The following is a 27,602-nucleotide window of genomic DNA, read 5'->3' as shown; positions in this document are numbered from 1 at the left end:
GTGAGAGAGACATGCATTTAAATATGATAATGGCAACTAACTGCAGTTGGCATTGCAGAGTTTGGAAATTTGTGAGAATTTTGTTGTTTTGCGGAGAAAATGAAGGAGGGGAAGACACGTGCATGAGGCACGTGTTAGTTGCACTTCTCAACCTCTTCGGTGAGTGTTGTGTTCACTAAACGACAAAGAAACGTGGCACCATCTTAAACTCTCTTAGCTTACTCACTCTTCACTCACAAAAAAACCTAAAATTTTATATTTTATATTAAAAAGCCTTCATTTTTTATACCAGGATAACAATAAAACATTATTTATGATTTTTCTAAAATGACCTTTTCACTGTAATCTAATTTATCAATTTTTTTTATCGAGAAAAAATAAGAAAGAAATAAATAAATAAAATCATTAATAGAAAAATAAAGCATTTACCTAAATCAATAGCTCTAATCAATTCAACTTTATTGTTGCAATACTAACTTATTATAACTTAGTAGATTATATTTATCATTTAAAGTTTGAGAATTAAATTGTATATGAAGTTTTAATTTTGAATAAAAGATAATAATTAAAAACATATTTAATTTTATAATTAAAATGAAATTAAAAAAAAAACGAATTTGAGACCTTTTATGGGAAGAAAAACACGTTTTATCCTTTGAAAAATGAAATACTATAATAGTTACTTATATGTTGTAGTTATCGTAAAATGCATATGTTAAAATATACGACACTCTTAATACAACACAGTGTGCGACGAAACGGCAGACACTGCATAATATATTATTTCTTTCTTTTTCCCATAAACCAAACAAAACTTGTTTTTAATCCGAATTTGTTTGGTTACATGATACTTAGTAATCTAGTCATGAAGGAATCAAAAACTTTATTTTAAAGGGTTTCTATTTTAAGTAAAGACTCACAAAACGATGTTTTATTAGTTTATAGTCCATTTTATCTCACGAATTTCGGAATCTATAAGACAATATTTTATAAAACACTGCAACATAATATTATATTAATAAATAAGTTAATATATAAAATAAAATTATATTTATTAAAAATAAAGTAAAATATATCACACAAAATGAAAGAAAAATGATTGATAAATTGAAAAAAAACGAAGAATAGAGATAAAAGATTTTATAAAACAAATTTATAAATTTTTAAAAATTTAATAAATAATTATATTTTAAAAGATAAAATTGTTATCTTGAAATATAAACACAAAAGAAAAAATATGTTCATTATTATAAATTTATATTATTAAACATCTTTTCAATTTAATTTTTTTTTAAATTTTGTTGAAATTATTCAATGATATATTTTATTTTATTTTTGTTTTAATATAGTTTTTCTTTTTCTAAAAGAAGTTAATAGTTTCGTGTGTGATAAATTGATGTCAATATCATCTCAATTGTTATAACGAGACACTATAAATATGTGACATTGTATGACTCCAACTACTTTATGATCATACCATTGTATATAATATTCTCGTATATTTTTTTGTAAATCGTGTGAACATCAATTTAACAAACAAAATTATATCGATCATTTTTAACAAAAATGAAAACTATGAGAAGAAAAAACAATTGAAATCATATATTATTTTGTACGGATCAACGAAGAATTAAGTCAAAACGACTTAGAGTAATCCTTTTTATGATCACAATTTTAATTTTAGATTGATTTATGTTTACTCAAAATAAATATATAACATTTCCATTTAAATATTTGAGTACATTTTTATAATATGTAAGTTTTTTCTGGTTAATATTACTTTTAGGACATTTATCTATTTGAGTTTAAAAGTAAAGTACACCTGAAAACTTATAAATAGGTTTTAATAAGATGTTTTGCATTACGAAGTGTCATAAATTATTTAATGAAAATTTTCATTTTTGAATTTAGACTAGAAGACTTAAAAAAAAGGTTAAATATGTTTTTCTATCTTTAATATTTATTGAAGTTTGAAATTAGTCCATTTTGAAACTTTAAACAAATTTAGTCCTCCATCTTTCAAAATACGTGGATTTAATATTTTTAATCAAATTTTGTTAAGTTTATTTGACATATTAAATACGTTTCATAATAATATTTAACTTAACATTAAACAAAAAATGTGTCAATCAATATAAATAACTCAGATACAATTCTAAAATGTTTATGAAATATCAAATAAACCTAACAAAATTTGATTAAAATGACTAAATTCACGTATTTCGAAAGATAAAGTACTAAATTGGTCCAAAATTAAATGAAAGTTAAGGGACCAAAAACATATTTAATCCAAAGAAAAGTCAAATATAAAGGCATTCATTGGCCAAAAGAACATTTCACTCAACAAAAAGAGAAAGTAGAAGAGCTTTCCACAAACAATTCATTGAGAAAATGGGGGAAAAAATGAGCAAATTTAAGTTAGGAAAGGAAATGAAGGAAATTAATTTTCATTGAACAAATGTTAAGTGTTCACTTTGAAGAAAACCCATTTAGTTCAACAAAAATAAAAATATTGAACGACCTTCTTATTTACAAACATCAAAATATTCAAATAAATTCATAAAATAGTTCTGATTGTTGAGAACAAATATCACAGTGGTATCTATTGTTTCTTATGGATGGAATGTAATGTCCTTTTCTTTATAATAAAAAAAGTAAAATAATTGTATATTTAATTTGGGCTGAGAGAATAAAATAAAAGTGTTTTTTTAAAAACAAAAAGTTGAATGTATAAAGAGAGAAAATAAATCAGGAGTTAAGTTTTCTCCCATTTACTTTATATGTGTTCAACATCTTATACCATAATTGCAAAATCTTTAAGCTTTGATGGTTTTATTTAATAAACTTTTTAGCTTAAACTAATTGAGAGGAAAAATCTTAATGAATGAATATCCTAGTGATACAACATCATACACTTCATGCACAAACCATTATAACATGACATACTTCAAATTTTATCATATTTTGAAGTCACATACAAAAACCATAACATCAAAATACGCTGCTGCATGCTCTTTTCATTAAAAATACATCAAACAACAAACTTTTATCCATTATAAATGATTTAGGGTTTAGGATTTAGAGTTTAGAGATTAGGATCATAAAGCAGATCATTCTGCTAAGCAATTTTCATTATTCAGACACAACACTATACACATGCAACCCTATCCTTTTTCTGTTTGCTCAGCTTTGATGCACGGAAGCACTTTTAAGTTGTGACAGTCAATAAGCCAAGATCAAGGAAACATACCCTCAAGAAACTCATCTAAGTTATCATCATCATCATCATCACCATCAATTTTACGATCACTGGATGAAGTCAAAGCCTTTTTGCCTGTAAATACATGGTCAAGAAAGTCTAAGTTTGTAACATACAATTAAATTTAAGGACAAGATTTCTGAAGCATATAAAGGTTTTGCAAACATTTGGATGGAGCAACAGAGAAGCAAGTCGAGCAGACAGTGAGCTTTTATCCATCATGCTTAAACACAGATGAACCAAATTTCCCTAGAATCACCATTCAAATCAGAGGGAAATTATTTCTATTATTTCTCTTTTGGTTGATAGAGGGAAAGAGGCTTAGCATTCTATTATTTCTCTTTTGGTTGAAAGGTGAGCACAGGTGCTTTACACTCTGAAGGAACTGGACTCTGCTATACATATGGGAAAACTCTCTAATCTTTCTCATACAAATGATAAATTATCCAAGTCGATTCTTCAACATTAAGAAATTATAAATCGAAAACACAGATTTTCATGCCAATATGTAAAACTGGCAATAAACTTATAAAGGTAGTTCAAGTTCAAACCTTTTCTCCTTCTCTCGTTGCTTTCTTCGTAATCATCTAGATCATCATCACTCTTTGAACGACTCCTGTAAATAAAAGAACTTAATCTCCACGTCTTCTAGCCAAAAAGTGGAAAAAAGAAGTATGATTTGGGAGAGCATTGTTCTTACCTCTTTCGTCTATCTTGATCTTGTTGCCTTTTTTCTAACTGCTCCTTTTCTTTCTGCCTCTTGTAGTTGAGTTTGCATGCACATCTATTAGAAAATAACCAAGAAAAAAATGAAAGACAAAGTTGATTTTTGCATAACCTTCAATGAGTAAAAAGTCACACAAAGTCCTTAATAGCACAGGTACTAACATTCAGTATGGAAGAAAAACAATGGCATATACACAAAACCAGCATTGGCACACACTGACTCACCGCTCACATGCTACCAATTTAACTAGGGCTTGTTTGTTTTCTCCAGCTTCAAAGTAACAAAAGTTCACCTGTAATATGAAGCAAATAGAAAAAAGGAGTGGAAACACGTGATGAGATATTCACAAATTAATCTCCTTGGCCCTCAAACATAAACAAAGCTGCTAATAGAATAATCAACCAAGAAGTGTGTTGAGAGAGAAAGAAAATATAAACATACACAGAAAAACACATCTCAACGGATCCAACATTTATACTTATAGAATGTATAGAATAAATCAAACATATAATGTTCATAAGTAGAGGTGTGTTCTAACATACTATCATTGGTTGAAAATTATTAAGAATCACAAAATTATAAGTTGAACTAATGAAATTGGAAGCGGGACCCAAATAATTTAATTATTCCCAGTTCGTTTCAACCAATTAAAGAGTGTATCTGAAAGTGTGTTATTAGTGTTTCTCTTCCGGGTTATTAAATTAGCATGATACAATGAACTAAGGCACTTGCACAAAAACTAGCCATGATGCTGAAAAATGCATATTTTTACTACACCAATGGATTCAACATTTATATTGATATAATGTGTATAATAAAGCAAACATATTATTCCTAATCCTAATTAGAAGAGTGTTTATGAACACATTTCTTTCACACTATCATTGGTTGAAATTTATCAGAAGCACTACTGTAAGTAGAACTAAAGAAATTGGGACAGAACCCACAAATGTAATGATCCCCAATAAATTTCAGTCAATGATAAAGAGTTTAGTTGAGAGTGTGTAATTAGTGTTTCTCTTTCTAATTATTTATGACCTGTATACACTGAACCAAAACAGTTGCACTGAAACCAAACATAGTAAACAGCATAACACAATCCAAAACAAAGACAAAACAAATGAAATAACAAATCCTTTACCTACTAGGTAGGATCAATTGACGCAATTAGACTACTCAAAGCCAATTGTTTAGTTATCAGCATAAAATGCTTACCTCATAGCTTGCTAAACCATCTTTCTCATTGCAATGTTTGTTACCACATATGAACTGGCCTGCACAGTTACATAACCAATCAATTTTAAGGTTGAGAAGGATTCCAAACAGAACAAATGAAAACAACTACTTTTTTATCACTCTATTGTGGACAAAGTTTGAACCCAGATTTAGTAAATATAAAATATTTAGAGCTGTATTGTCCCTTGTCTTGAGTCACCTTTTATCCAGCACTCGGTATATTTAAAAAAAAAATTATAAATCTTTTGTGATGTTCTGTTCCTATATTTTTGCAAAGCAAACTCTCATGGAGGATAGTAATTTCTTTTCAAAGGTTCTTTCCAGTCTTATGTTTTACCTATGCTATCTCCAATTTTAAGGTTAAACTTGGCACTTTGCTATGAGTGAGCCGGCTGGTTTAAAAGTAAAGAACTGATTTCTTTTTTACCTGTGTGAAGTAGAAAACACAGCTGGTTGTGTGGTTCTAAAACTGTGTTGACTTCGGAGTTACTTAGTGTAATCCTAAAGCTGCTTCTTAATCTTATGGAAGTGGATGGTAATTTACCCTCATCCAGACCTGTTTTGTATTACATTTCCACATACTATCCTTTGCTTGATGATGAGGTGTGGACACACAGAAGAGACCATTTTGTAAGTTAGGACACAGGGGATCTGTTGCAGGCCCAAGAATGAAGGTGGATTAGGACTTTGAAATTTGATGTCTTAAAAGAAGTTTCTTCTTCCCCAGGTTGTTCTTTTTAAAAATTAAATAAAAAACAATTTCTGCAACAATTTAAAGAATTAAAGATATGGACGCAAAGCCAACAAGTCCGCAAAGAAAGTAATATCATTAATAAAGCATCCTTTAAAAGCCAGCAAATTCTACTTCACATTTCAATTTCTTTTTTTTCTGAAAGGGTGTCTGTTTTTCTATTAAATGGGTTCAGTTAAACAATTGGCCACTCTGAAGATTAGTTTATAAAACAAATAACATTTTACAGGCAGTTAAAAGTAGGTGAAGTGAAACTAAATTAAACTTAAATAAATTAGACATTAATTAACGAATAACATTTAATTGCCTGTTCAAAGTAGGTGAAGTGAAACTAAATTAAGCTTAAATAAATTAGACGTTAAAAATTAACCGACAAGTTTCTCTTCTTGCTAGCAGTTTGATAGGATCTTGGGTATTACGGGGTGTCCAAGTCCCACATCAAGCAGTTTTTTAATGCTATAGCTGGTGAAAGAACTTTTAATACCCCTATAGCTAGCTTTTGGAGGTGAGTTCCGCAAGTGTTTGGGTACTTACCAAATTTATATTAATGCTATAGCCAGTGAAAGAACTTTTAATACCTTTGCCAGACATGACTTCCTTCTCTGTCCTCCACCTGAGGCCAATCTGAAAAGAAAAATGCAATTTATCAGCATATAATTAATGATGTACTCTGCTTAAAATGTGTTTCTAGACTTCATAAAACCCCTTGATCACCAACACCCCATGAAAAAGATATGAAGAAAACACCTCGTCTTTACCTCAAAATTTTAAGCAGTTTACTTTACAAAGTAATAACACAAAATATCTTCTGATACTTTTAAAGAAAGATTACAATGCTTTTTAACAGGAATCTTTGAACATAGTTGAGCCAGCAAAATATAAGGTATAATGATTACTGACTACTGGCAGCTCATCAATGTGTTCAGGCAAAAAGGTAGAGAAATAGGTCAAAAATTATTGCTCGTAGGTGCCAGAGTGATTTACCAAAACTAAAATAAAATGATTAAACCATTATTTTATATGTCCAAAGAGAAAGGGTCAGCATCATTCAAGCCCTCAATAGATTGAATCCTTCTGTACACTTTGCTACATCTGGAAAAATACAGAATGGAAATATTAACTTTCAGGAAGTAAACTGACGCAAAAAAATTGTCAGGGGCTCAATTGATACTGACCCTATCTCTTGAAGACCAAACTAGAGTTTCAGTCACAAGAATAAGCACAAAAGATTGCAAAATTTAGCAATCCACGAAGATATATTCTAAAAGTAATGAATAATTACCTTACCACTCTTGTAATTTGACATGTCAGCGAGGCAGTATCTTGAAAGGATTAAGGTACAAGCAAACAAGTACAACAAATTTCAATAGCAGTAAAATTAGTTGGTTAATGCAGAGTTGCAAACCATGATAAAAACAAATAGATAACAGTATTTTCCCATCAACAAACTCCAGGCCAAAACTACTTTTGGATAATATTCACAAATTAAGTCAGCTAAGATTTATCAAATAAAAATTCAGAAAGAGACTGCAGATTTTGTTTTAGGAAAAAACAAAAAGAAAACAAAATTTACACTAGAGAACAAGATTAAAATATACAGGAAACAATGCAGGTAAGTACTTAGACTGCAGTCCACAACTGTAATTCTGATATTGGAATGAGTCAGAAGCAATGCCAATCATAAACTTCTTACTCCTTTCATATAAGTTATTTTATATAAAATGCTCTATGGAAAAGGGACCAAGTTGATAAATTGGATGCAAAATCTAATCTACAGAAATCTCTAAATCTCTTACATGTGCTTTGTTCTCTTACATGTGCATTGTTCGCATTCCAAAACCAACTAATTTCATCAAACTTCAAATTAAAACCAAATGCTAATATTACATAAATAAATAGAAGAAACCATCACTCCTACCATATAAATAGTACTACTAAAATAATGGACATGTTTGCAAAGGATACTCCTTAAAAAGCTTGTCATAATAACGCTTGACTAGCCTTTGTTCCCACGATGGATTCATGTCATCTTCCTCTGACCGGATGAATCTTGCAATATTTGGATTAGCAACATTAAAATTCTGACACAGAGATAAACAAATTGAGAGAAGAGATGATAATGCAGGAAGGTAAATTCGTTCCCAACAATAAAAAAGAAATTCATCTTCACAAGGAAAGGTTCGGAAGTATCTTATGTAGGGTAAAAAATTCAGATTCACAATAATTTCAATGGAGTTGAACACACATAAAATGACAGAAACCCATTACGCTTTTGTTAAGAAAAGGCTGAGTTCATACGAGGGTTAAATATAAGTAAGGCCTCCCGTACTCCACTGATCATGATTTCACTCGCATAGCTAGATAAAATCACATAAAAGTTTTAAGAAAGCACATGGAAATGTTGTAGATTCTATCATAAAAGATATTCCGAAGAAAAAAGGGATAGCCATTACATGTGAAAAAGAAGAGTAAGGAAAATAATTTAAATTTAACTGGAAAAAATAAGGAGGGCAGGCTGATTTCTTATTGTAAAACAAGAGAAGAAAAACTAAGCCAAGGCAACAGTTTCAAGCGATATAACAAAAGGAAAGAAACTCCCACCAGCTTTAGCTTAAATAAGACAATATAACAAGCTTACCTGTATCCTTCTCTTAATGTATCTTGATCTGTTTTAATAGGCAACTTCAAGTTTGAAGGTCGTTCTTTTCCATAAAAATTAACTGTAGTAGTCACAAAAAGAGAAAATCTAAGAAGAAATTCTAGATGGGAAAGAGTAAGGTTAAACCAAAGAAAAAAAAAAAAACTAAGCTGAAATTTCACAAAAAAACAGAAGTATTCTCTAGCAGGACCTAGATGATAAATAACTACAAGCAGATAAACAGAAAATAATTCAGTACATTACGTAATGATAACATCCATCGGGGCAACAATGGCAACAGCAATAGCATAAGCCCTATTCTTATTAGTTTGGCATTAGTTACCCCAATTAAACAATGTCGTTGTAGTTTTCTAGAAAATTAAATTATCCAAAAGGCAATTCCGATCAAGGTATCGTTTTATTGGTTATTTATCACTAAATCAAATTTCCAACAGGTCCCAGAAAACAAACAAAACAAAGCTGCCAACACATTCTGATTACCAAAACAAGGAACAAAGAAGAATACAAACAAACTTGTCTGTAGATTCCTGACCGCTTCTCTTTTTGCTCTGAATTAGCAGAACTTGCTAGTAAGAAAAGAAAAATCAGTGGTACGGGTAAAGATGGGTGGTACGGGTAAAGATGGGTATTTTTAAAGATACAGATCCTCTGAAGTGACCAAGTTATGGTAATCTAATGATAAAAATGAACTGTTAGTACATTCACACATTCATGATTTCTTATGCATGTGAGCCATAACAAGTATACCAACAGTTGATTTCCTCATCAACAATCGAGATTACTTTGCTCACATTTCACTTTAGAGAAATGAGATCCATATTTGAATAAGAGTGTCAGGATGATTGTAGCCTCCTTCCAACTCGGTGGAGGAAACTGTTCATCATCCATTCGCTATAGGACATTATTATGATGAACCAACCAAATAAGCAACTATAAATTTGTTCAGTTCCTTACAGTCCATCAACCCTAAACAAAACCATTTATATCACGAAACAGAAAATTCTTAGAAGGAACTTTAATTTAATCTTTAAGAGAGGTAATATAAGTATTCAATAATAAATGATTAAAGCTTTCATAACATAATTAAACATGTGTAAGGATGACTGTAGCCTCCTTTCATCTCAGTGGAGGAAACTGTTCATCACCCATTTGATATAGGACATTGTTCTAAGGAACCAACCACATCAACAGCCATAAATATGTTCAGGTCCTTATTGTCCATTAACGCTAAACAAAACTACAATTGTTATACCAAACCGAAAAAACATTCATCACGAAACAGGCCATTTTTCAAAAGCACGTAATTTACAAAAAAAAAAAAAAATGATAATAATAATTACAATAAATGATTAAAGATTTTGTTGCAGAAACATTACCATAATCATTGATGAATTTCTTGTGACGATCGAATGCATTAAGGCCCCGAATATGCCACTGATATTGCCTGCGATTCCGATTAGGATACAGTTAGGTTTTCAAAAATAGAATTCGATTAAATCCAAATGAATCAAACAATTGAAAAAAAAAAACAGTGCTCACTGTTTCCTCTCTTCTTTGTCGAAAATGGTGGATTTGAGGGACCCAAACGATGCCATGGTTATGACAACAAGCAAAGCAATCGAAATTTTTTCCCTTTGCTTTGCCCTTTCCCTGGGAAGGCAAAACAACCTTAAACTGTGTTTCCTCACTTCTTGAGCCCTTAACTCCAATAACCCTTTCATACAAATTTAATAGAAATTTAAGGTAACATTAATAAAAAATATATAATTATTTTTAAAATAATGTTAAATTTTAAATATAAAAAAAAAATATATCTATATATATAATTGTTATATATATATATATATATATATATATATATATATATATATATATATATATATATAAAACAATATATAAAGGATTTTCCTTTTTGTGTACACATTTCAAAATATCAATTTTACCCTTTAAATATAATAATTTCTTAAATTTTTAAAAATTGATCATTATTTTTACAAACTTTTTATAAAATCGGCTATCTCTACTTATTCTCTTCTTCTTTATTTATCAATAGTTATTCTTTCATTTGTTTTGATATATTTCACTTTATTTTTAATAAATATAATTTTAATTTATATATTAACTTAATAACATTACAATATTATCACCTACTAATATAATATCATACATATTTAAAAAATTCATACACATAGACGTGATAGCACCTGTATTTATGCTAGTATATATTTATAACAATATATAAAAATGATTTTTTTATTTATATTTTAAAATATAATATAATGTTATTAAGTTAATATATAAAATAAATTATTTATTACAAATAAAATGAAATATATAAAAAAAATGAGAGAATAAATATCGATGAATAAAAAAGAAAAAAATAATAAAGATAGATAATTTTATAAAAAAATTCATAAAATAATGATTAATTTTCAAAAATAAAATTAATATTTTTTAAAAATAAAATTAATATTTTAAAATGTGAAACACAAAAGAAAAAAATTATCTTTATATATGGATATAGATAATAATTTCTCTCATGACACCACGAAATTTTCTCGGAAGAATACAAAAGAAATTAATTAACATAAACATACAACTTTTTTAAGAGAAAACACAGTTGAATGAAAACTTCAGAAAGAAAAAAACACTTTCTTATATCTCCATAAATCCCTCCTGCACAGTAATATATAAAAAAAAATCGATTTGAAAAAAAGTTATAACTATAATAAGTTGAATAACATTAAGAAAAAAATAGATTAAATTATACAATTTGAAAGGTTTTTTAAAACAAAAAAATATGTATATTTTGTAAATTGTACAATTTATATATTATTTTTGTCTTTTAAATTAGATAATTTAGAATTCACATTTTATTGATGAATTGCATAATTCCAAAATAGTTTTTATTTCTAAAAAACAAAAATCGGAATTGTACCATGTTAAAACAGAAGTTTCTTGTATATGGGTGTAAAGAGAAATTTATAGAAGTGGAGAAGAAAAGGTAAAGGTAAGTTGGGTCACACCCACACCCAAGTCCAAATATGCATAGCAAAAAGATAATAATATTTGTTTACAATTATCAAATGATAACATTTAACTATATGATCTAAATTAAATTTTGATATACTTTTAAAACTAATTCATCTGTTTTTACCGATCTAAATCTATTCATTTGTATTTATAAACACTGTATTATTTTAAATATTTTTTTATGATATTTGATCTTTTCAAGGTAGCTAAGATGAATAACTATTTTCGTATTAGTGATGAAAGAAATATATAATTGTTTATAAATGTCCTGTTGAAGACAAAATGCCTATTTATTTTTTATAATAACAAAAATTAAAAAAGTATTCTTATAAAAGTATAAATAATTTAAAAAATAATATTATTATATTATTTTTTATAAAACAAATAATTATAAAATTAAATATAAATCACTTTTATAATTTTATTGTAAATAACTTCTTATTTATTTTGTAAACAATTATTTTTGTTTGTAAAATAGTCACTTGAAAGGTAGAATGATAAAAATTGTATAAAAAAAATAAAATCTTCTTTATTAATTTATATATTATACATACAATACATATGTTTTATATATATCAGCGAACACATAGTACGATAGTACGGTCACATATGTGATATGTGATTGCATTTTTTAATTTTCAAGAAATTTAAATTGAAATCCATAACAAATATATAATTAATTTTTAAAATAGTTGTTAAATGTTAAATTAGAAAAATAAGATATGTACAAAAAAGGTTTTTAAAATAATGATTTAAGACAAAAGACGTTTTTAGAATAACAGTTAAAAGTAAATTATTTATAAAATAATTAATTTTTAAAATAATTAAGGGTAAAACTAGTATTATGAAATGTGAACACAAAAGAGGGAATCCTCTTCATATAAAAAATAATTAAGGGTAAAACTGATATTATGAAATGTGGACACAAAAGAGGAAATCCTCTTTATATAATAAAGTTAAATTTATTATTTAGACATCAATTTACTTTATTACTAAAGAATTATTTTTATATAAAGTTAGGACCATAAGAATAATGGATATGTAAAATATACAAGGGTGAGTTAATGCAAATAAAAATTAGTTTACCTACATCTTCATCGCATCATAAAAGATGTCATCGTGCATGTGAACATAGATAGACTCGCATGTAGTCACATATGTCATGACTAAATATAAGGTGTCATAGAGATAGAAAATTATGCATTATGGTAAACAAGTTTCACCAAAAGTTAACAACTAATATATCATAAACTTAGACTTTATATGGTTTGTGTTTCTAATATTGGATGACACAACATTACTGCAAAACTAAATGTACATCCCAAAGGCCAAACGATGTAAGTCTTCTTTAGATTCTCACTATTTGAATTCATTTATATGTTACTAAACAATAGTGAAGCTATAACATCATTATTAATGTGAATGTCATGATTATAATTATTACCCAAGGCATGATACCATTTTAACTATTCCTACACCACCCATCAAGGGTAATGCAAGCACCCATCTAAGGTCAAGTTATGTTATTGAATAAATTTGAAAATCTCGTCTTCAGCTAAAAGTAAAAAATCATCCTTATCCGTATTCTTATACTCGATGTGTATGAGTTTTTGTATGAATTGTTTAAGTTTTTGTATGAATTGTTTATCTTGATTATTTCTATCCGTACATATTCATGCTCACGCTCACACTTTTCCATTATTATTCAAAATATTACCTAAATATTCTTTTTTGACAAAAAAATGAAAAACACATAAAAGAAAACATGTTATTATAAAAAATTCAATGACAAAATGATACATATTTTCTCTTTAGTGACAAATATCAAGAAAAAATTATAATTGTATAAATATTGAATAAGAGTACTAAATAATAAATGGATAAATGTCAAGTAGTGGTAAAAATAATAAAATGTCTATATTATCCATAAGTTATGAAACTAAGGAATGTAAAAACGTTGATGTAAGTTTGTGACGTTATCTAATAAACTAAAAATGTTTTAGTAATTTAAAATGAGATTGATACGAGTATAAAGACAAATATTAGATATGGAAGAGACAAATATATAGATATTCATCTCTATCTCCATACCTAATTTAAAAGTTGTGTATAACTCATATCCGTACAAATAATAAATGGATAAATGTCAAGTAGTGGTAAAAATAATAAAATGTCTATATTATCCATAAGTTATGAAACTAAGGAATGTAAAAACGTTGATGTAAGTTTGTGACGTTATCTAATAAACTAAAAATGTTTTAGTAATTTAAAATGAGATTGATACGAGTATAAAGACAGATATTAGATATGGAAGAGACAAATATATAGATATTCATCTCTATCTCCATACCTAATTTAAAAGTTGTGTATAACTCATATCCGTACAAAGTTAAAGTGAAAATATCTTATCAAAATTAAAACTAGTTCAAATAATATTTATAAAGACGAACTCATTTGTCATCCCTATTTATTTCTCAACGCATCCCATTATTGTAAACATCAATACATTATATCTTCTTCATTTCTCCTCTTCCCTTAAATGATGATATGTCACACTCTAATATGTAAAAATTACTAATCCAAGAGCAATTATCTAACACATGTTTCTCCTAATTTTATGATTTCTCCTAATTTTATGAAACAAAACACACTTCTAATTTGTTTCCTCTCTTTATGTGTCCAACATTAAAAATATTTTTTTTATTCTTTGAGCCCACTTAAATAATTTTATTAAAGTTAAATAAATAATTATATTATAATTTTTATCTTTAAAAAAAATGTTGTGTGTCATTCATAAGAAACAATAGATATTACTGTAATTATATTACATGGGCCAACCATTATCACAAAATAAATTTTTACATTGAATATTTACGATTTTTTACGTTAGGTAACACTCTGACACTGACATTGATGTAGGTGATGTAAATTTACGTTAGACAAATACTTAACATAGATTTTATACAGCAAAATTTTAGGGTACAAGAAATAAAGCAGTAAACAAAAACAAATTAAGTACAAAATGTATGGAGACATTCATGCATCATTGTGAATAAGAACTCGAAAAAATATTATATTTCATTTTCAATGGTATAATAGATTTACTTGAGTGATACACTTAGACTCACAAAAACTTCAATGCATTCAGAGAAAAGTGTCTACCATCATGAGACACCCACAACTACCAATTCATGCGACAAAAATGGTCTCCAAAACATTCGCAAACACCATGCAATAACACTATCGTCGTTTTTGTTGTTGTCCTAGAGAAATAAACGAGAAGGGAATTGGGGAAAAATCATGAGGAAGGAGTTGGGAGCTCTAATTTTAAATTGTTTTATGTCAAATTGTTAGGAGTCCAACGTAAAAATTCAATATTTACATATGTTAGTTCGACGTAAATGTTGAAACTATTTTATGTCGGACTCTCAATAGTCTGACATAAATAAGTTCCAATTATTTACAAAAATATCATTTCTTATTTTTTTAATCATTTTTCTTTGAATTTGCTGTAAACTGTGTGACATGAAATACTAAACTTGCACTAGTAAACTTAGTCCATTAAACAAAGCAAATAGGGGACATGATGCCAAAATGGCGTAAACCAACTCATATTGTTATTCCTTGAGTAAAATACTCTCATTGGACAACAAATAATAAGTAAAAATATAAAAAATGAGTAAAAATAATCAAATGTGTGCTATTTTTTTTCTTGATCAAGTAAGATTGAGATTTGTGTAATACACCATTTGAATGAAACTATATTGAAAAAATGTGCAATAAAAAATTGTGATAAGAGAAAAAATATTGTAACTGTCTAAGTAAATTTTGTAAATCTTGAATAACTTACAATTGGAAAAATAAAAAAACAAAAGTTGTATGGCAAAAGAAAAAGAAAGTTACAAACACAATCAATTTAAGTTTGTTATAAGTTACCTAACTAATTAACTATGAATATTTTATGAATATTTTAGTAATTTGAGATAAAAATGATATGAGAATCAAGATACATATTCAAACAAGACAATAAATGAGTGTTTTAGTATTTTTTATGAACTTTTTTTGAAACAATTTGACAATATTTGCGGAAACAAATTCATTTTCCATCTTCATCTGCGTGTTAATTTTTTATTTTTATTTTAAGAATACATGCAACTATGTAAATGTTTTCTTAACTTATTTAATTAATTAACTAATATATTTAATTAAATAAATTAAAATTATATTAAACTTATCATTAAAATAAATTAATTATAACTGATATTTAATTAAAAATTACTTTATAAGCATTAATTATTTAAGTATAATATGATTATATTTTTATATTGTTTAAATAATATAAATAAAATAAAATTTTACTTTTTATTTTTTATTTTTTTTATAAGAAAACCAACACATTAACTCATCTCACCTTATCTTTTAGACCTCATCCATTTTAGCTTCCCTTAATTAAAATAAAAATCTTTTAAGATAAAGTTTTAATCTTTACTGACAAAATTTCTTAGTCTCACGTAAACGTAACGCAACATAGTCAAATACCAAGGTATATTTCTTCCTACAACGTAACCATAACGTTAACATAGTCAAAAACCTTAGTATGCTTCTTATGTCAGAAATTTACAATTTCACATGGATAAGTTTTTTCTTTCCCTAATTTAATTCTTCACATTTAGAAAAAAAAAAAACTAAGCTAGTAGGTGAGAATTTCAAATAATAAGTTCAAGTTAATATAAATTTTTACATCTATATATCATTTCTCATCATATAAAATATTATTAAAATGAAAAAAAGAGAGAAAAAGACATACCAAACGGTGAGAGTAATAAAGAATTCAAGGAAAACGAACTTTTAATTTAGTTTAAGGTTTAATATGCTTTTGGAAAATTATTAAATTTATTATACACAATAATTTTATTAACATAAAAAATTATATTTTTTAATTTCTAACCAAATAAGAATAAACACGCCAACACATTTTCCTTTTCTATTCCCTTGGTCATCTTTGTTAACATTAGAAAGAACATTTTCTGACAAAAAAAACCTTCTGTGTCAGTTTTCCATATGTACTCAGAAGAACTAGGCTTTAAAAAAAAAAACCATTGAAAGGTTCCTTTATCACATTAATATATAATAATTGTTACTGTTCATCTCATTATACTCTAATGTTAATTTTTATTTCTATCAAAGAAGAAACTATTTATTTTATTGCACTCGTCCACGATCTGTTATATTTTATTTGATGAAAGTACATAATTACAAATATTAAGATTTTTGTGGAATGTTGATGTTGGGATAAATGTTTGTGTGTCTATGATTTGAGGATCCAGGTGTCGGTGGTACTATACTAGTTGTAGTGTGGTTGTCTTTTTCCTCTGTTTAAGCCTTTCCTTTTCTCTCTATTCATTTACAGCTATACACATATTCATTCACACATAGAGACACTGTCACTCAATTGACAAAACCAAACGCTTGGGAGAGAGAAAGGGAGAGGGAGTTATCCATTGTTTTCATCACCTTTTTCTGTGCTCCCACTTAATTCTCGATCTGGTTTCTCTCTTTTTATCATTTTGTTGGGATTTGCTCAACTGGGGTGTTTGCTTTTGTCTCTGGGAAGCTACAAAGTTGGGAGATTTGGTGTGATTTGGCTTCATTGCCTGAAAATTCATCTGGGGTTTTCAGATTCTCTTTGATCCGTTTGTTTTCAGTGGAAGTGGTGCAAAAGATTGTTTTTTTAGGTGAGTTTGGTGTGGATGTGTGGTTTATAGTACTTGGTGTTTGTTTCTGCAATGGATATGGATATCTGTTGTTCACTGTTGATCATGCGAGAATCTTAAGGAAAAATGACTTTTTTTTTTGTTCTTTTTCGTTGTCTGTGATGAGGAAAGTGCTTTGTTTTCTCAGCCATGTACATAAAGAGATTTCATTGTTTAGAATCTGACCCTTCCGTTTTTTTTTTCATCTTGCACCCAGCCTTTTCTCATCCACCAAACAAAATTTGATGTTACAGGTTCTTTTGTCTCCTATTTGCAAACTGCTCAGAATGCTTGATAAAAACTAGATTTTGTTTGGTGATTATAATATCAATTTGTGACAAAAAGTGTTTTATTTTCGTTTTGCCAACTGTTGAGAACGCGTTCCATAAACTAAGTTTTGTTTTTGTGATTATGACTTCAATTTGTGATAGAAGAAGTTCTATAGCTTTTTTTATCAACTTTCATCCGTTGAGAATGCTTGTTAAAAACTAGAATTTATTTTTGTGATTATAGGCTTAATTTCTTAAGAAAACAAAGGGAGCTGTTTCAGAAGAGATGAATCTTCCAAATCGATCTTCTCAGGTATCTGAAAGTGTTGAATTGATGAGTGTGGCTTGAAATACTACCCTTTGGTCCCTTATTTTCATTTGAGAAGTGTTGTATAGAGGGAACTATGGAGTCTGAAGGCGAAGCTGGGGTGAGTATATATATACGAAGTTTTCTGTTTGATTTCCTCCAATATTTTGTGATTCTGTTGATGATGTTTTTTTTATGACATTTCAATTGTTCAGGCAAAGCCAGTGACAGCATTGAGTGCCCAAGTGTGTCAGATATGTGGTGATGGTGTTGGGAAGAATGTGGATGGTGAACCATTCATTGCGTGCGATGTTTGTGCTTTCCCTGTATGCAGACCTTGCTATGAGTATGAAAGGAAGGATGGGAATCAGTCTTGTCCCCAGTGCAAAACCCGGTACAAGAGGCACAAAGGTAAATGAAGCTAGTTGACCCTTTTGCTTCAAGAACATTTATTCAATCAACTTCTGAATTAGACCTTTTATAGCTGTTACAAACTGGCTAAATTGGAGTAGACTAAGCATGTAACCATAGTAAACTCTAGGAGGGTATTTCCATTTTCATCAAGCCAAATCTGCTGAGTGAATAGATAGTTTATAGGATTTTACATGTTACGTTGTTAACTTTTCCATATGTTGTGAATACTCAGTAATTGGCTTTGATTATCTTTGTGTGTGATGTCTAGATAGAGAACTTTGTTTTCCCTTCCCTTTGATTTTGTAGTTGCAAGGTATGTATTATTCTTGCACACTACTTGTTCTTTTTATACTTTTACACCTTCTGTTTTGATCTTTAATCTTCGGCCATATTTAAAGAACTTATATTTTCTGGTTGTTTGTATTGATCATACTACTTGTTTGAATGATTCCAGGAAGTCCTGCAATTCTTGGAGACACGGAAGAGGATGGTGCTGCCACTGATGGTGCCAGTGACTTTAATTACGATTCAGACACTCAAAACCAAAAGCAGAAGATTTCAGAGCGCATGTTAAGCTGGCAATTGACTTATGCACGGGGAGAGGAGGTTGGTGCTCCAAGTTATGATAAGGAAGTTTCTCACAACCATATTCCTCTGTTGACCAGTGGACAAGAGGTCTTTCACTTAGCTTTTGACATTTTAGTTTTCTCGACCTTCTACTTTCAATTTCGAGTTCAGATTCTCTACTGGATCTTTTGGTGCTGTCTACAAAATACACCTATATTGATGCCTTAATTTTTCCTTTCAAATATATTTTAAAACATCAAGATTGGTGTTCATCAATGTATTTTGAAGGCACAACAGTATAGAAAAACCAGCAGAGAATTCAAATTCTTCAATTTCAGGAGTCAGAATGAAAATTGGTGTATCTATGATTGCAGGTATCTGGAGAGTTGTCTGCAGCCTCACCTGAGAGGCTCTCAATGGCATCTCCTGCAGTTGGTGGAGGAAAACGTGTCCATAATATTCCATATTCATCTGATATTAATCAATCTCGTATCTTTCTCACCCCTTCTCACTATGCACATTCTCATCTATGATTTATCAAATTATGATTGCTACTTTTCTTTATCTAGCAAACTGATTGTGATTTGAGGTACTTGAATGTATTCTTGTGCAGCTAATGTCCGGGCTGGGGATCCAGGTTTGGGTAATGTTGCATGGAAGGAAAGAGTTGATGGCTGGAAGATGAAGCAAGAGAAGAATGTTGTTCCGATGAGCACCGGCCAAGCTGCTTCTGAGAGAGGAGCTGGAGATATTGATGCTACTACTGATGTGCTTGTGGATGATTCCTTGTTGTGAGTAATTAAGATATCTATTTTGTAGCAGTCATTACTGTTTGATAATTAACACTGTTGTGAAATACTATGTATGAAGTATTTTTTTTTGATAAGTATCATGTGTGAGTGTAGTCTTCTTCGTATGCAGGAACGATGAAGCTCGACAGCCTCTTTCTAGGAAGGTTTCAATCCCTTCGTCTAGGATAAATCCGTATCGTATGGTCATTATGCTGCGGCTGGTTATCCTTTGCATTTTCTTGCATTATCGGATAACGAATCCGGTGCCGAATGCATATCCATTGTGGTTGGTATCAGTTATATGTGAGATTTGGTTTGCCATATCTTGGATATTGGATCAATTCCCCAAGTGGCTTCCTGTCAACCGTGAAACATATCTTGATAGGCTTGCATTGAGGTAACTCTTGAACTTTACCGTGCTTCTGAACCAGAAATTGTGGCATACGGCATGCTGTTTATCTTTTTCAATCTCTATTCTCTTAATACCAAATTCATATTATGAGTTGCAGGTATGATAGGGAAGGAGAGCCTTCACAACTAGCTGCTGTTGACATTTTTGTCAGTACTGTTGATCCATTAAAAGAACCTCCTCTTGTCACTGCCAATACTGTACTATCTATTCTGGCTGTTGACTACCCTGTGGATAAGGTCTCCTGCTATGTGTCTGATGATGGTGCTGCTATGTTGACATTTGAAGCCCTTGCCGAGACATCCGAATTCGCGAGGAAATGGGTTCCCTTTTCCAAGAAGTATAGCATCGAACCCCGTGCACCCGAGTGGTACTTTGCACAGAAGATTGACTACTTGAAAGATAAGGTTCATCCATCATTTGTCAAGGATCGTAGAGCAATGAAGGTAAGAAGATATTGACATACAAGTGCATTACTCTGCTGTTTGATATGCATTTGGGCTATTTGCATGAGTTTTGTATTTCACATTGGTATCTTTTAATTTTACCTTTCATTTATGTTTCACAGAGAGAATATGAGGAATTTAAAGTTCGTATCAATGGACTTGTTGCAAAGGCACAGAAAATTCCCGAAGAAGGATGGGTGATGCAAGATGGTACACCATGGCCTGGAAATAACACCAGAGACCATCCAGGAATGATCCAGGTTGGTTGAATACTTTTGATGATGACATTTTAGAAGCTGTTCATCTATAATCGTTGGAGTCATTTATCGATGTTTTACTTAATACACACGTAATTTTCTAAATTTCTATTACTAATTACATTTGAGCAAGTCTTACGCTGTGAAGATGTTGTTAAGTCTTGGTTGGAGTGTTGCGTAATTGCTAGAATGTCATTCACTAAAATAATATCACATTTTATATCTGCAGGTTTTCTTGGGCCAAAGTGGAGGACTTGACACTGAGGGCAATGAACTTCCCCGTTTAGTCTATGTGTCTCGTGAAAAGCGCCCAGGTTTCCAGCATCACAAGAAAGCTGGTGCCATGAATGCACTTGTGAGCACCATTTTACAGTATAAAATGTGAAAGATAACTATAAATAGTCATCTCACTGGTGGTGATTTGTATAACTTGCAGGTAAGAGTATCTGCAGTTCTTACCAATGGACCTTTCTTATTGAATCTTGATTGTGATCACTACATAAACAACAGCAAGGCCTTGAGGGAAGCTATGTGCTTTATGATGGATCCCAACCTCGGTAAACATGTATGCTATGTCCAGTTTCCACAGAGGTTTGATGGTATTGATAGAAACGATCGTTATGCCAATCGTAATACAGTGTTCTTTGATGTAAGTACCTCATGCCATGTTCATCTGATTTGTGTTGATTTCTGCTACTTTTTTTTTATTCTCGTGGACTATATGAGATTTAATCTCTTTGTTATACTTTTTTGTTCCGGAACAGATAAACTTGAGAGGCTTGGATGGCATTCAGGGTCCTGTTTATGTTGGTACTGGATGTGTCTTCAATAGGACAGCTTTGTATGGTTATGAACCTCCTCTTAAACCCAAGCATAAAAAGCCTGGGTTGTTATCATCACTTTGTGGTGGAAATCGGAAGAAGAGTTCAAAATCTAGTAAGAAAGGATCAGACAAGAAAAAATCTAGCAAGAATGTTGACCCAACTGTACCTATTTTCAGTCTAGAGGATATAGAAGAAGGAGTAGAAGGTAGAAACTCTTGAAGTTGCATTTACTTCATGAAATGTGTGCAATTTTCATACTCTTTTAAAACAACTCTTCCTATTAATCAGACCTTTACTTCTGACTCATGTTTTCAGGTACTGGATTTGATGATGAGAAATCACTACTTATGTCACAAATGAGCCTTGAGAAAAGGTTTGGTCAGTCTGCAGTTTTTGTAGCCTCCACTCTTATGGAGAATGGTGGTGTTCCTCAGTCTGCTACTCCAGAAACTCTGCTTAAGGAGGCTATTCATGTTATCAGCTGTGGTTATGAGGATAAATCAGAATGGGGATCGGAGGTTGGTCTCAATGTTCTCTGATTTTCAACTTTCTTTTGTTCCTAAGTTGCACTCTGATCTTATCAACTTAGCACACTATTTCTAACAAATGAACTATAAACTAGGGTTAAACATATAGTTATCTTGAAAGATCATTCACTGTTTGTGTTCTGTTCCACAGATAGGATGGATCTATGGTTCTGTCACAGAAGATATTCTCACCGGATTCAAGATGCATGCCCGTGGTTGGCGGTCAATCTACTGCATGCCTAAGCGGCCGGCGTTTAAAGGTTCGGCTCCCATCAATCTTTCCGACCGTCTAAACCAAGTGCTTCGATGGGCTTTAGGTTCTGTGGAAATTCTCTTCAGCAGACATTGTCCCATCTGGTATGGTTATGGTGGAAGGCTAAAGTGGCTTGAAAGGTTTGCTTATGTGAACACCACAATCTATCCAGTCACAGCCATTCCCCTTCTCATTTATTGTATCTTGCCTGCTGTCTGTCTCCTCACCAACAAGTTCATCATTCCTCAGGTTTGTAATTTCTTCATACAACTTAGAATTGAACAAATCATTTGTCGTGTGTGATGAATAAACCATGATGTTGTACACAAAAACGATGTTTTGTGGTTCATGGAAGAATGACAAGACAATTTAGGATGTGCTGACACACTTCCATTTAGGATTTTGAGAATGATTAGCCAAATTAACGATGAAGAACATCCATAGATGGTTTCACATTTGACTCTTGATGATTTATCATTGTTTAGGTTACTTCATCTGAAATGGAACATGCTTGTTTTTGGATTTGAATTCTCTGCTAGGTTTTTCTGTATCTCTGTTGTGCTTTCAAAATACACTGATTTCAAAGTACACCAATACATTAAAAAGATTCTTAAATACCAACATCAATGTATTGTTGATGGTCAATAGAGGACAACTAAAAAACTCAGTAGAAAATTTGGACTCTTGGCAAAGCACACCATCATGCACCATTGTAATATTCTAACTCAACTTATTGCTGTGCTTGCAGATCAGTAACCTTGCAAGCATATGGTTCATCTCTCTCTTTCTTTCCATCTTTGCCACCGGTATCCTGGAGATGCGGTGGAGCGGCGTAGGAATCGACGAGTGGTGGAGGAACGAACAGTTCTGGGTGATCGGCGGCGTGTCGGCGCATCTCTTCGCTGTCTTCCAGGGCCTTCTGAAAGTGCTTGCTGGAATTGACACCAACTTCACTGTGACCTCCAAGGCCTCAGATGAAGATGGAGATTTTGCTGAGCTCTACTTGTTCAAATGGACCACCCTTCTGATCCCTCCCACAACCCTTCTCATAATAAACATGGTAGGAGTTGTTGCTGGTATCTCCTACGCCATCAACAGTGGGTACCAATCTTGGGGACCCCTCTTTGGGAAGCTTTTCTTTGCATTCTGGGTCATCATCCATCTCTACCCTTTCCTCAAAGGTCTCATGGGGCGCCAGAACAGAACACCAACCATTGTGGTGGTGTGGTCCATTCTTCTTGCATCCATTTTCTCTCTGTTGTGGGTCAGAATTGATCCTTTCACCACAAGGGTCACTGGCCCTGATGTTGAAGAGTGTGGTATTAACTGCTAGACCAAAAAAGACAAGTATGTCTCTGTGTTGTGTTCTGGGTTTTGTAATTATAGCTATTGTTTGTAGTAACCATTTATGTTTGTTCTGTCTTTTATGTTATGTGCAGTTCATAGAAGAAGACACATAAGAAAACAGCATAGTATTAGATCTTCAACTTTGTGGCATTGTTTTGTTTCTCAAACGTGCCTTCCAGTTTTGTCTGTATACACATCTTTCTCAATCAGTGTTTTTGTGATCAGAAACTCACTACTTGGCTATTCTAATAATTCTGATAATTCTTATAATATATATACTAATGTAAATACAGACATAATGTAACAGTGTACTTATTGTTAAAATATTTTTGTTATTGTAATTTTTTAATTTCAGTTAATTTGATTTATAAACAATAAAATGAGTTATTAAAGATATTTGAAAATAATGAATAATTCATAAAATTATCAGAAAATATTTAATTGTTTTAGTTACAAAATTATAAGCACATAAAATAGAAATGTAAATATAGGTTAAAATTTTTAAAATAATACAAGTAGGTAAATTATAAAAGGAAAAAATCTGAATAAAAATACAAAACAAAACAAACAATAATCAAAATATAAATAGTGTTTAATAAAAAATTTAGTTTAAATTTAAAAGATAATAAGCTACAAAATATTACCAAATAAATAAATGATTTAGTAAAATTTTAATTTTAATTTAAAAAATGAAAATCAGTTGAATAAGTGAATAAGATATAGATGAATCCGAAAAATTATAAAAAAAGTGAATAATAAACTTAAAAGAATAGTTTTTTATAAGGTTAAATATAATTTTGATTTTCAATTTTAGTGAAAATTAAAATTAGTTTTTTTTTTAAATTTTGAATTAATTTAGTTTTTTATATGTATCAATTTAATCTTTTAAACTATTTTTTATAAAATTTATTTGATATCACGTTTTTAAATTAATATTAAAATAAATATGTGTCAAATTATATAAATAAATTAAAATATTACAATAAAATATATTTAAAATATTAAATAAATTTAATAAAATTTAGTTAAAAATATTAAATCTATATATTTACAAAAAAAATTAAATTAATTAAAATTTTAGAAAAAAACAAATTTTAATTTTTACTCGGAGACCATATTTAATCGTAATAAATAAAATATTGATGTTTTCTTTAGAATAGATAAAACAAATTAAGCTCTGAATGGATAAACGGATAGATATATGCGATCTTCGAGAAGCATTGATCACGAGGCAGAGGAACATCTTCACGTGAATGGACACGTGTCCTTCGTGATTTCATGCATGACATGCGCGTCTTCCACGTGTCCTTGGAGTGCGTGATGTTAAGCCAATGGATACAGTGTAATTCTGATCATGAAAACCGTCTTAAACGGTAACACGTCATTTTTACACGTGGCAGAAGATGCGAGTAGGAGGTGGCAGTCCACAGTAAGAGCTGAACGCGTGGCACCACAGAATCATGATCGCATATTTTCACTCTTCCTTCTTCCTTATTTATATGAATGAAAGAACCATGAAAATTGAAACTGAAAAAAAAAAAGGTTATAACTTGAAGAAGAAGAAGACATTCATAAATTTGAAGGGAAGAACACGAAAATGGCTTCCACAATTCAGGAACCAATTCTCTCAAGGATTGATCGTTTGGATAATTTGGTAAGTTTCTAGTGAATTTATTTTGCTTATTTAGCTTAATATAGTTTAATTAATTAATTAATTAGGTTATACAATTTTTCTTTGAAAACTATAACCAATATTTTTAAATCGTTGTAATTTAAGTTCTTCATATTTTAATTGTATTATCAATTACCTTTTTCTACTATTTTAAACATGATTTTAGATTATTATTAGAGTAGTAATCATGATTTAATAAAAATAAATTATGTTTTTTGTAAGATTTTTGTATCGGAGTAAAATTTTTAAGAGGTTTTTTAAAGGAAAATTTTTTTATGTTCTAAAAATAAAAGAAAAGAAAAACACTTTCAGTTGAGGCAATTGGAGGAAATTAGAGGGTGCAATCGATCACCAAAGAGCTCGTGTGCATCCACACCAACAAGCGGAAGTGATGGACGCGTGTCGTCCGTCGATTTCTCCCCGAGGAGCTTGGAGAAGCAGTGCCGTCCGATGGAGAGCGTGATGATGGAGACGGAAGCGAAAGGAACGGTGATAGAGAGGCTGAATCTGGTGGAGGATCGACTGCTGAAGGTATCTCCACCGTCTGATCTGGGTGTAATAATGATGAAGATGTAGCAGATTATTATAGTTGTAACCTAATTATAGGGTTTAAAGTGTTGTGTGAAAGCTTTGTTTGCAGGTGGAGGAAGAGTGGTTAACAAAGAGGAGTGCAATGAGTAAAAGCCCAAAGAGCCCAAAGATAGGTTTCAAACAGCTTGTGAAGAAATGTGTGAGAAGAAGACACAACAATAAAGAACAAACAAATTAATATATTATAAAGATTTGTGCCAATGTTTTTCAATTTTAATGTACATTTATTGTTCCTTTTGTGAAATGCAAAGTCAAACTAGTTTTTATTTTTCTATTTCCACTTTCCATTTTATTCTTTACTACAACATCACTACATTTCTAATTTTTTTATATTAGATTTATGCTTAAAATTAAAATATTTCAGAAAAAAACAAACAAAAGGGTCTACGTTATTATTCTTCTATGCCAATTTAGCAAAGTTACTTGTAAAAGAAAAGGAAGGGATAAATCGTAAAGGTAATTATTTTTTACGAAAAAGTTAACATATTAGCACTAATCATTATATATATAAAAAAGTTATTTTTTTTCTTTAATCATTAATTTAATTATTATTTGACGAATTACAATATCTCGTGTTCCACAAAATTGCAAAAGCTCTTTCTCAAACAGTGGAAGATTGAGCAGAGTGTGGAAATTTCTCTTTTTTGTCTCTTTTAATTGCTTTAGGTTAAAGTAAAGGTAGAATTCATTCATTAGTGTAAAAGTTCCGTTTTTTTTTAGGGTTTGAGAATGAGGAGAAGATGTGAAGCACATTTTTTTAACTTCTAAGATTAGAAAAAAAAAATAATTCATCACAGGACAATAAAATACGAACGAAAATAACTAACATTACGTTTAGAAATTAAGTTAATACTATTTAATTTCATTAATATCAATTAAAATAAGTTTTCGTTCGTTTGAAATGGAAATAAAAAAAAAAGCAAAATTCCTTGCAAATTTTGGGCTTATTCAATAGCCCATTTGCACTTGCATTCCTACGATCTGAAGGGGGCTTTTCCAACCTTAAAACCAAATTTTTTTCCATGTTTGTTTATGGTAAAAATTAAGAGTTATTATCTCTTAGGCTTCTCCAACCTTAAAACCAAATTTTTTTCCATGTTTGTTCATGGTAAAAATTAAGAGTTATTATCTCTTTTACCACATCTGCTCCCCAAAATCATACACCCTCACCTTGCACTCCCAAAACACACTCCAATAAAACACTAAGAATCAGATTCCATTCACCCCAGAAGAATCTTTGACCTAGGTGTTGTGCTAGATGTTGTGCTGCGCGTCTCTTCTCCCACCGCCTCCACACACTTTTCATCCCTCTTCTCCCACATTCTTTTCTTCTCCCATTCTCCCACAGAGCTTCCGCAGGCTCCTTTTCTCCTTTTTCCTTTCTTTTGCGCAACTTTGCAGGCCCCATCTTTCGCTCTTCTCCGTTTTGGCTTTTTTTTTTTTTACCGAAACGGATTGTGAAATCAGTTTCGCAAAAAGCTGAAACGGAACTTGGAATCTGTTTTGGTGT

The 27,602-nt window shown here is 30.4% G+C and overlaps 3 protein-coding genes across 6 annotated transcripts; 2 read left to right on the top strand and 1 right to left on the bottom strand.

Annotated features, from left to right (window-relative positions):
- Positions 1–2,934: 2,934 nt before the first annotated feature.
- LOC114168279 (protein FRA10AC1) lies at positions 2,935–10,345 on the bottom strand. The gene is made up of 11 exons (XM_028053032.1): positions 10,172–10,345; positions 10,009–10,076; positions 8,612–8,693; positions 7,939–8,022; positions 7,256–7,295; positions 6,552–6,597; positions 5,202–5,260; positions 4,211–4,278; positions 3,960–4,043; positions 3,811–3,875; positions 2,935–3,334 (listed from the first exon to the last, which is right to left on the bottom strand). Exons 1-11 carry the CDS (start codon positions 10,225–10,227, stop codon positions 3,237–3,239), a joined length of 750 nt encoding a protein of 249 aa, XP_027908833.1. The 5' UTR covers positions 10,228–10,345; the 3' UTR covers positions 2,935–3,236.
- Positions 10,346–17,040: 6,695 nt separating this feature from the next.
- On the top strand, positions 17,041–24,078 carry LOC114170109 (cellulose synthase A catalytic subunit 3 [UDP-forming]-like). The gene is made up of 15 exons (XM_028055597.1): positions 17,041–17,400; positions 17,932–18,115; positions 18,210–18,405; positions 18,863–19,083; positions 19,350–19,464; positions 19,589–19,766; positions 19,897–20,163; positions 20,276–20,621; positions 20,744–20,881; positions 21,108–21,233; positions 21,315–21,527; positions 21,643–21,907; positions 22,018–22,220; positions 22,381–22,731; positions 23,231–24,078. Exons 2-15 carry the CDS (start codon positions 18,092–18,094, stop codon positions 23,813–23,815), a joined length of 3,228 nt encoding a protein of 1,075 aa, XP_027911398.1. The 5' UTR covers positions 17,041–17,400; positions 17,932–18,091; the 3' UTR covers positions 23,816–24,078.
- Positions 24,079–25,343: 1,265 nt separating this feature from the next.
- Positions 25,344–26,366, top strand: LOC114170599. 4 transcript variants are annotated; one of them, XM_028056108.1, is made up of 3 exons: positions 25,344–25,483; positions 25,814–26,032; positions 26,130–26,366. In XM_028056108.1, exons 1-3 carry the CDS (start codon positions 25,427–25,429, stop codon positions 26,268–26,270), a joined length of 417 nt encoding a protein of 138 aa, XP_027911909.1. In that variant the 5' UTR covers positions 25,344–25,426; the 3' UTR covers positions 26,271–26,366. The 4 variants fall into 4 exon arrangements, with proteins under 4 accessions (XP_027911909.1, XP_027911913.1, XP_027911911.1 ...); XM_028056112.1 differs by having other exon boundaries at positions 26,117–26,281; XM_028056110.1 differs by having other exon boundaries at positions 26,108–26,281.
- Positions 26,367–27,602: the final 1,236 nt, after the last annotated feature.

The sequence above is a fragment of the Vigna unguiculata genome, chromosome 11 (genome assembly GCF_004118075.2).
Source record: "Vigna unguiculata cultivar IT97K-499-35 chromosome 11, ASM411807v1, whole genome shotgun sequence".
Taxonomy (NCBI): Eukaryota; Viridiplantae; Streptophyta; class Magnoliopsida; order Fabales; family Fabaceae; genus Vigna; species Vigna unguiculata.
The sequence above is the reverse complement of the archived record's forward strand: the minus strand, read 5'-3'. Positions and strand labels throughout refer to the sequence as shown.

Bases quoted from the DNA above. Each gene is read 5' to 3' on its own strand.
- LOC114168279 (XM_028053032.1), bottom strand. From the start codon at position 10,227: ATGGCATCGTTTGGGTCCCTCAAATCCACCATTTTCGACAAAGAAGAG. The intron at 5,261-6,551 runs GTATTAAAAGTT...GTAACTGTGCAG, and splicing joins GGAAGTCATGTCTGGCAAAG to GCCAGTTCATATGTGGTAAC. The intron at 4,044-4,210 runs GTGAGTCAGTGT...ATTTTCTAATAG, and splicing joins AAATTGGTAGCATGTGAGCG to ATGTGCATGCAAACTCAACT.
- LOC114170109 (XM_028055597.1), top strand. From the start codon at position 18,092: ATGGAGTCTGAAGGCGAAGCTGGG. The intron at 18,406-18,862 runs GTAAATGAAGCT...GAATGATTCCAG, and splicing joins CCGGTACAAGAGGCACAAAG to GAAGTCCTGCAATTCTTGGA. The intron at 22,732-23,230 runs GTTTGTAATTTC...CTGTGCTTGCAG, and splicing joins ACAAGTTCATCATTCCTCAG to ATCAGTAACCTTGCAAGCAT.
- LOC114170599 (XM_028056108.1), top strand. From the start codon at position 25,427: ATGGCTTCCACAATTCAGGAACCAATTCTCTCAAGGATTGATCGTTTG. The intron at 25,484-25,813 runs GTAAGTTTCTAG...AAACACTTTCAG, and splicing joins TTGATCGTTTGGATAATTTG to TTGAGGCAATTGGAGGAAAT. The intron at 26,033-26,129 runs GTATCTCCACCG...GTTGTGTGAAAG, and splicing joins TGGAGGATCGACTGCTGAAG to CTTTGTTTGCAGGTGGAGGA.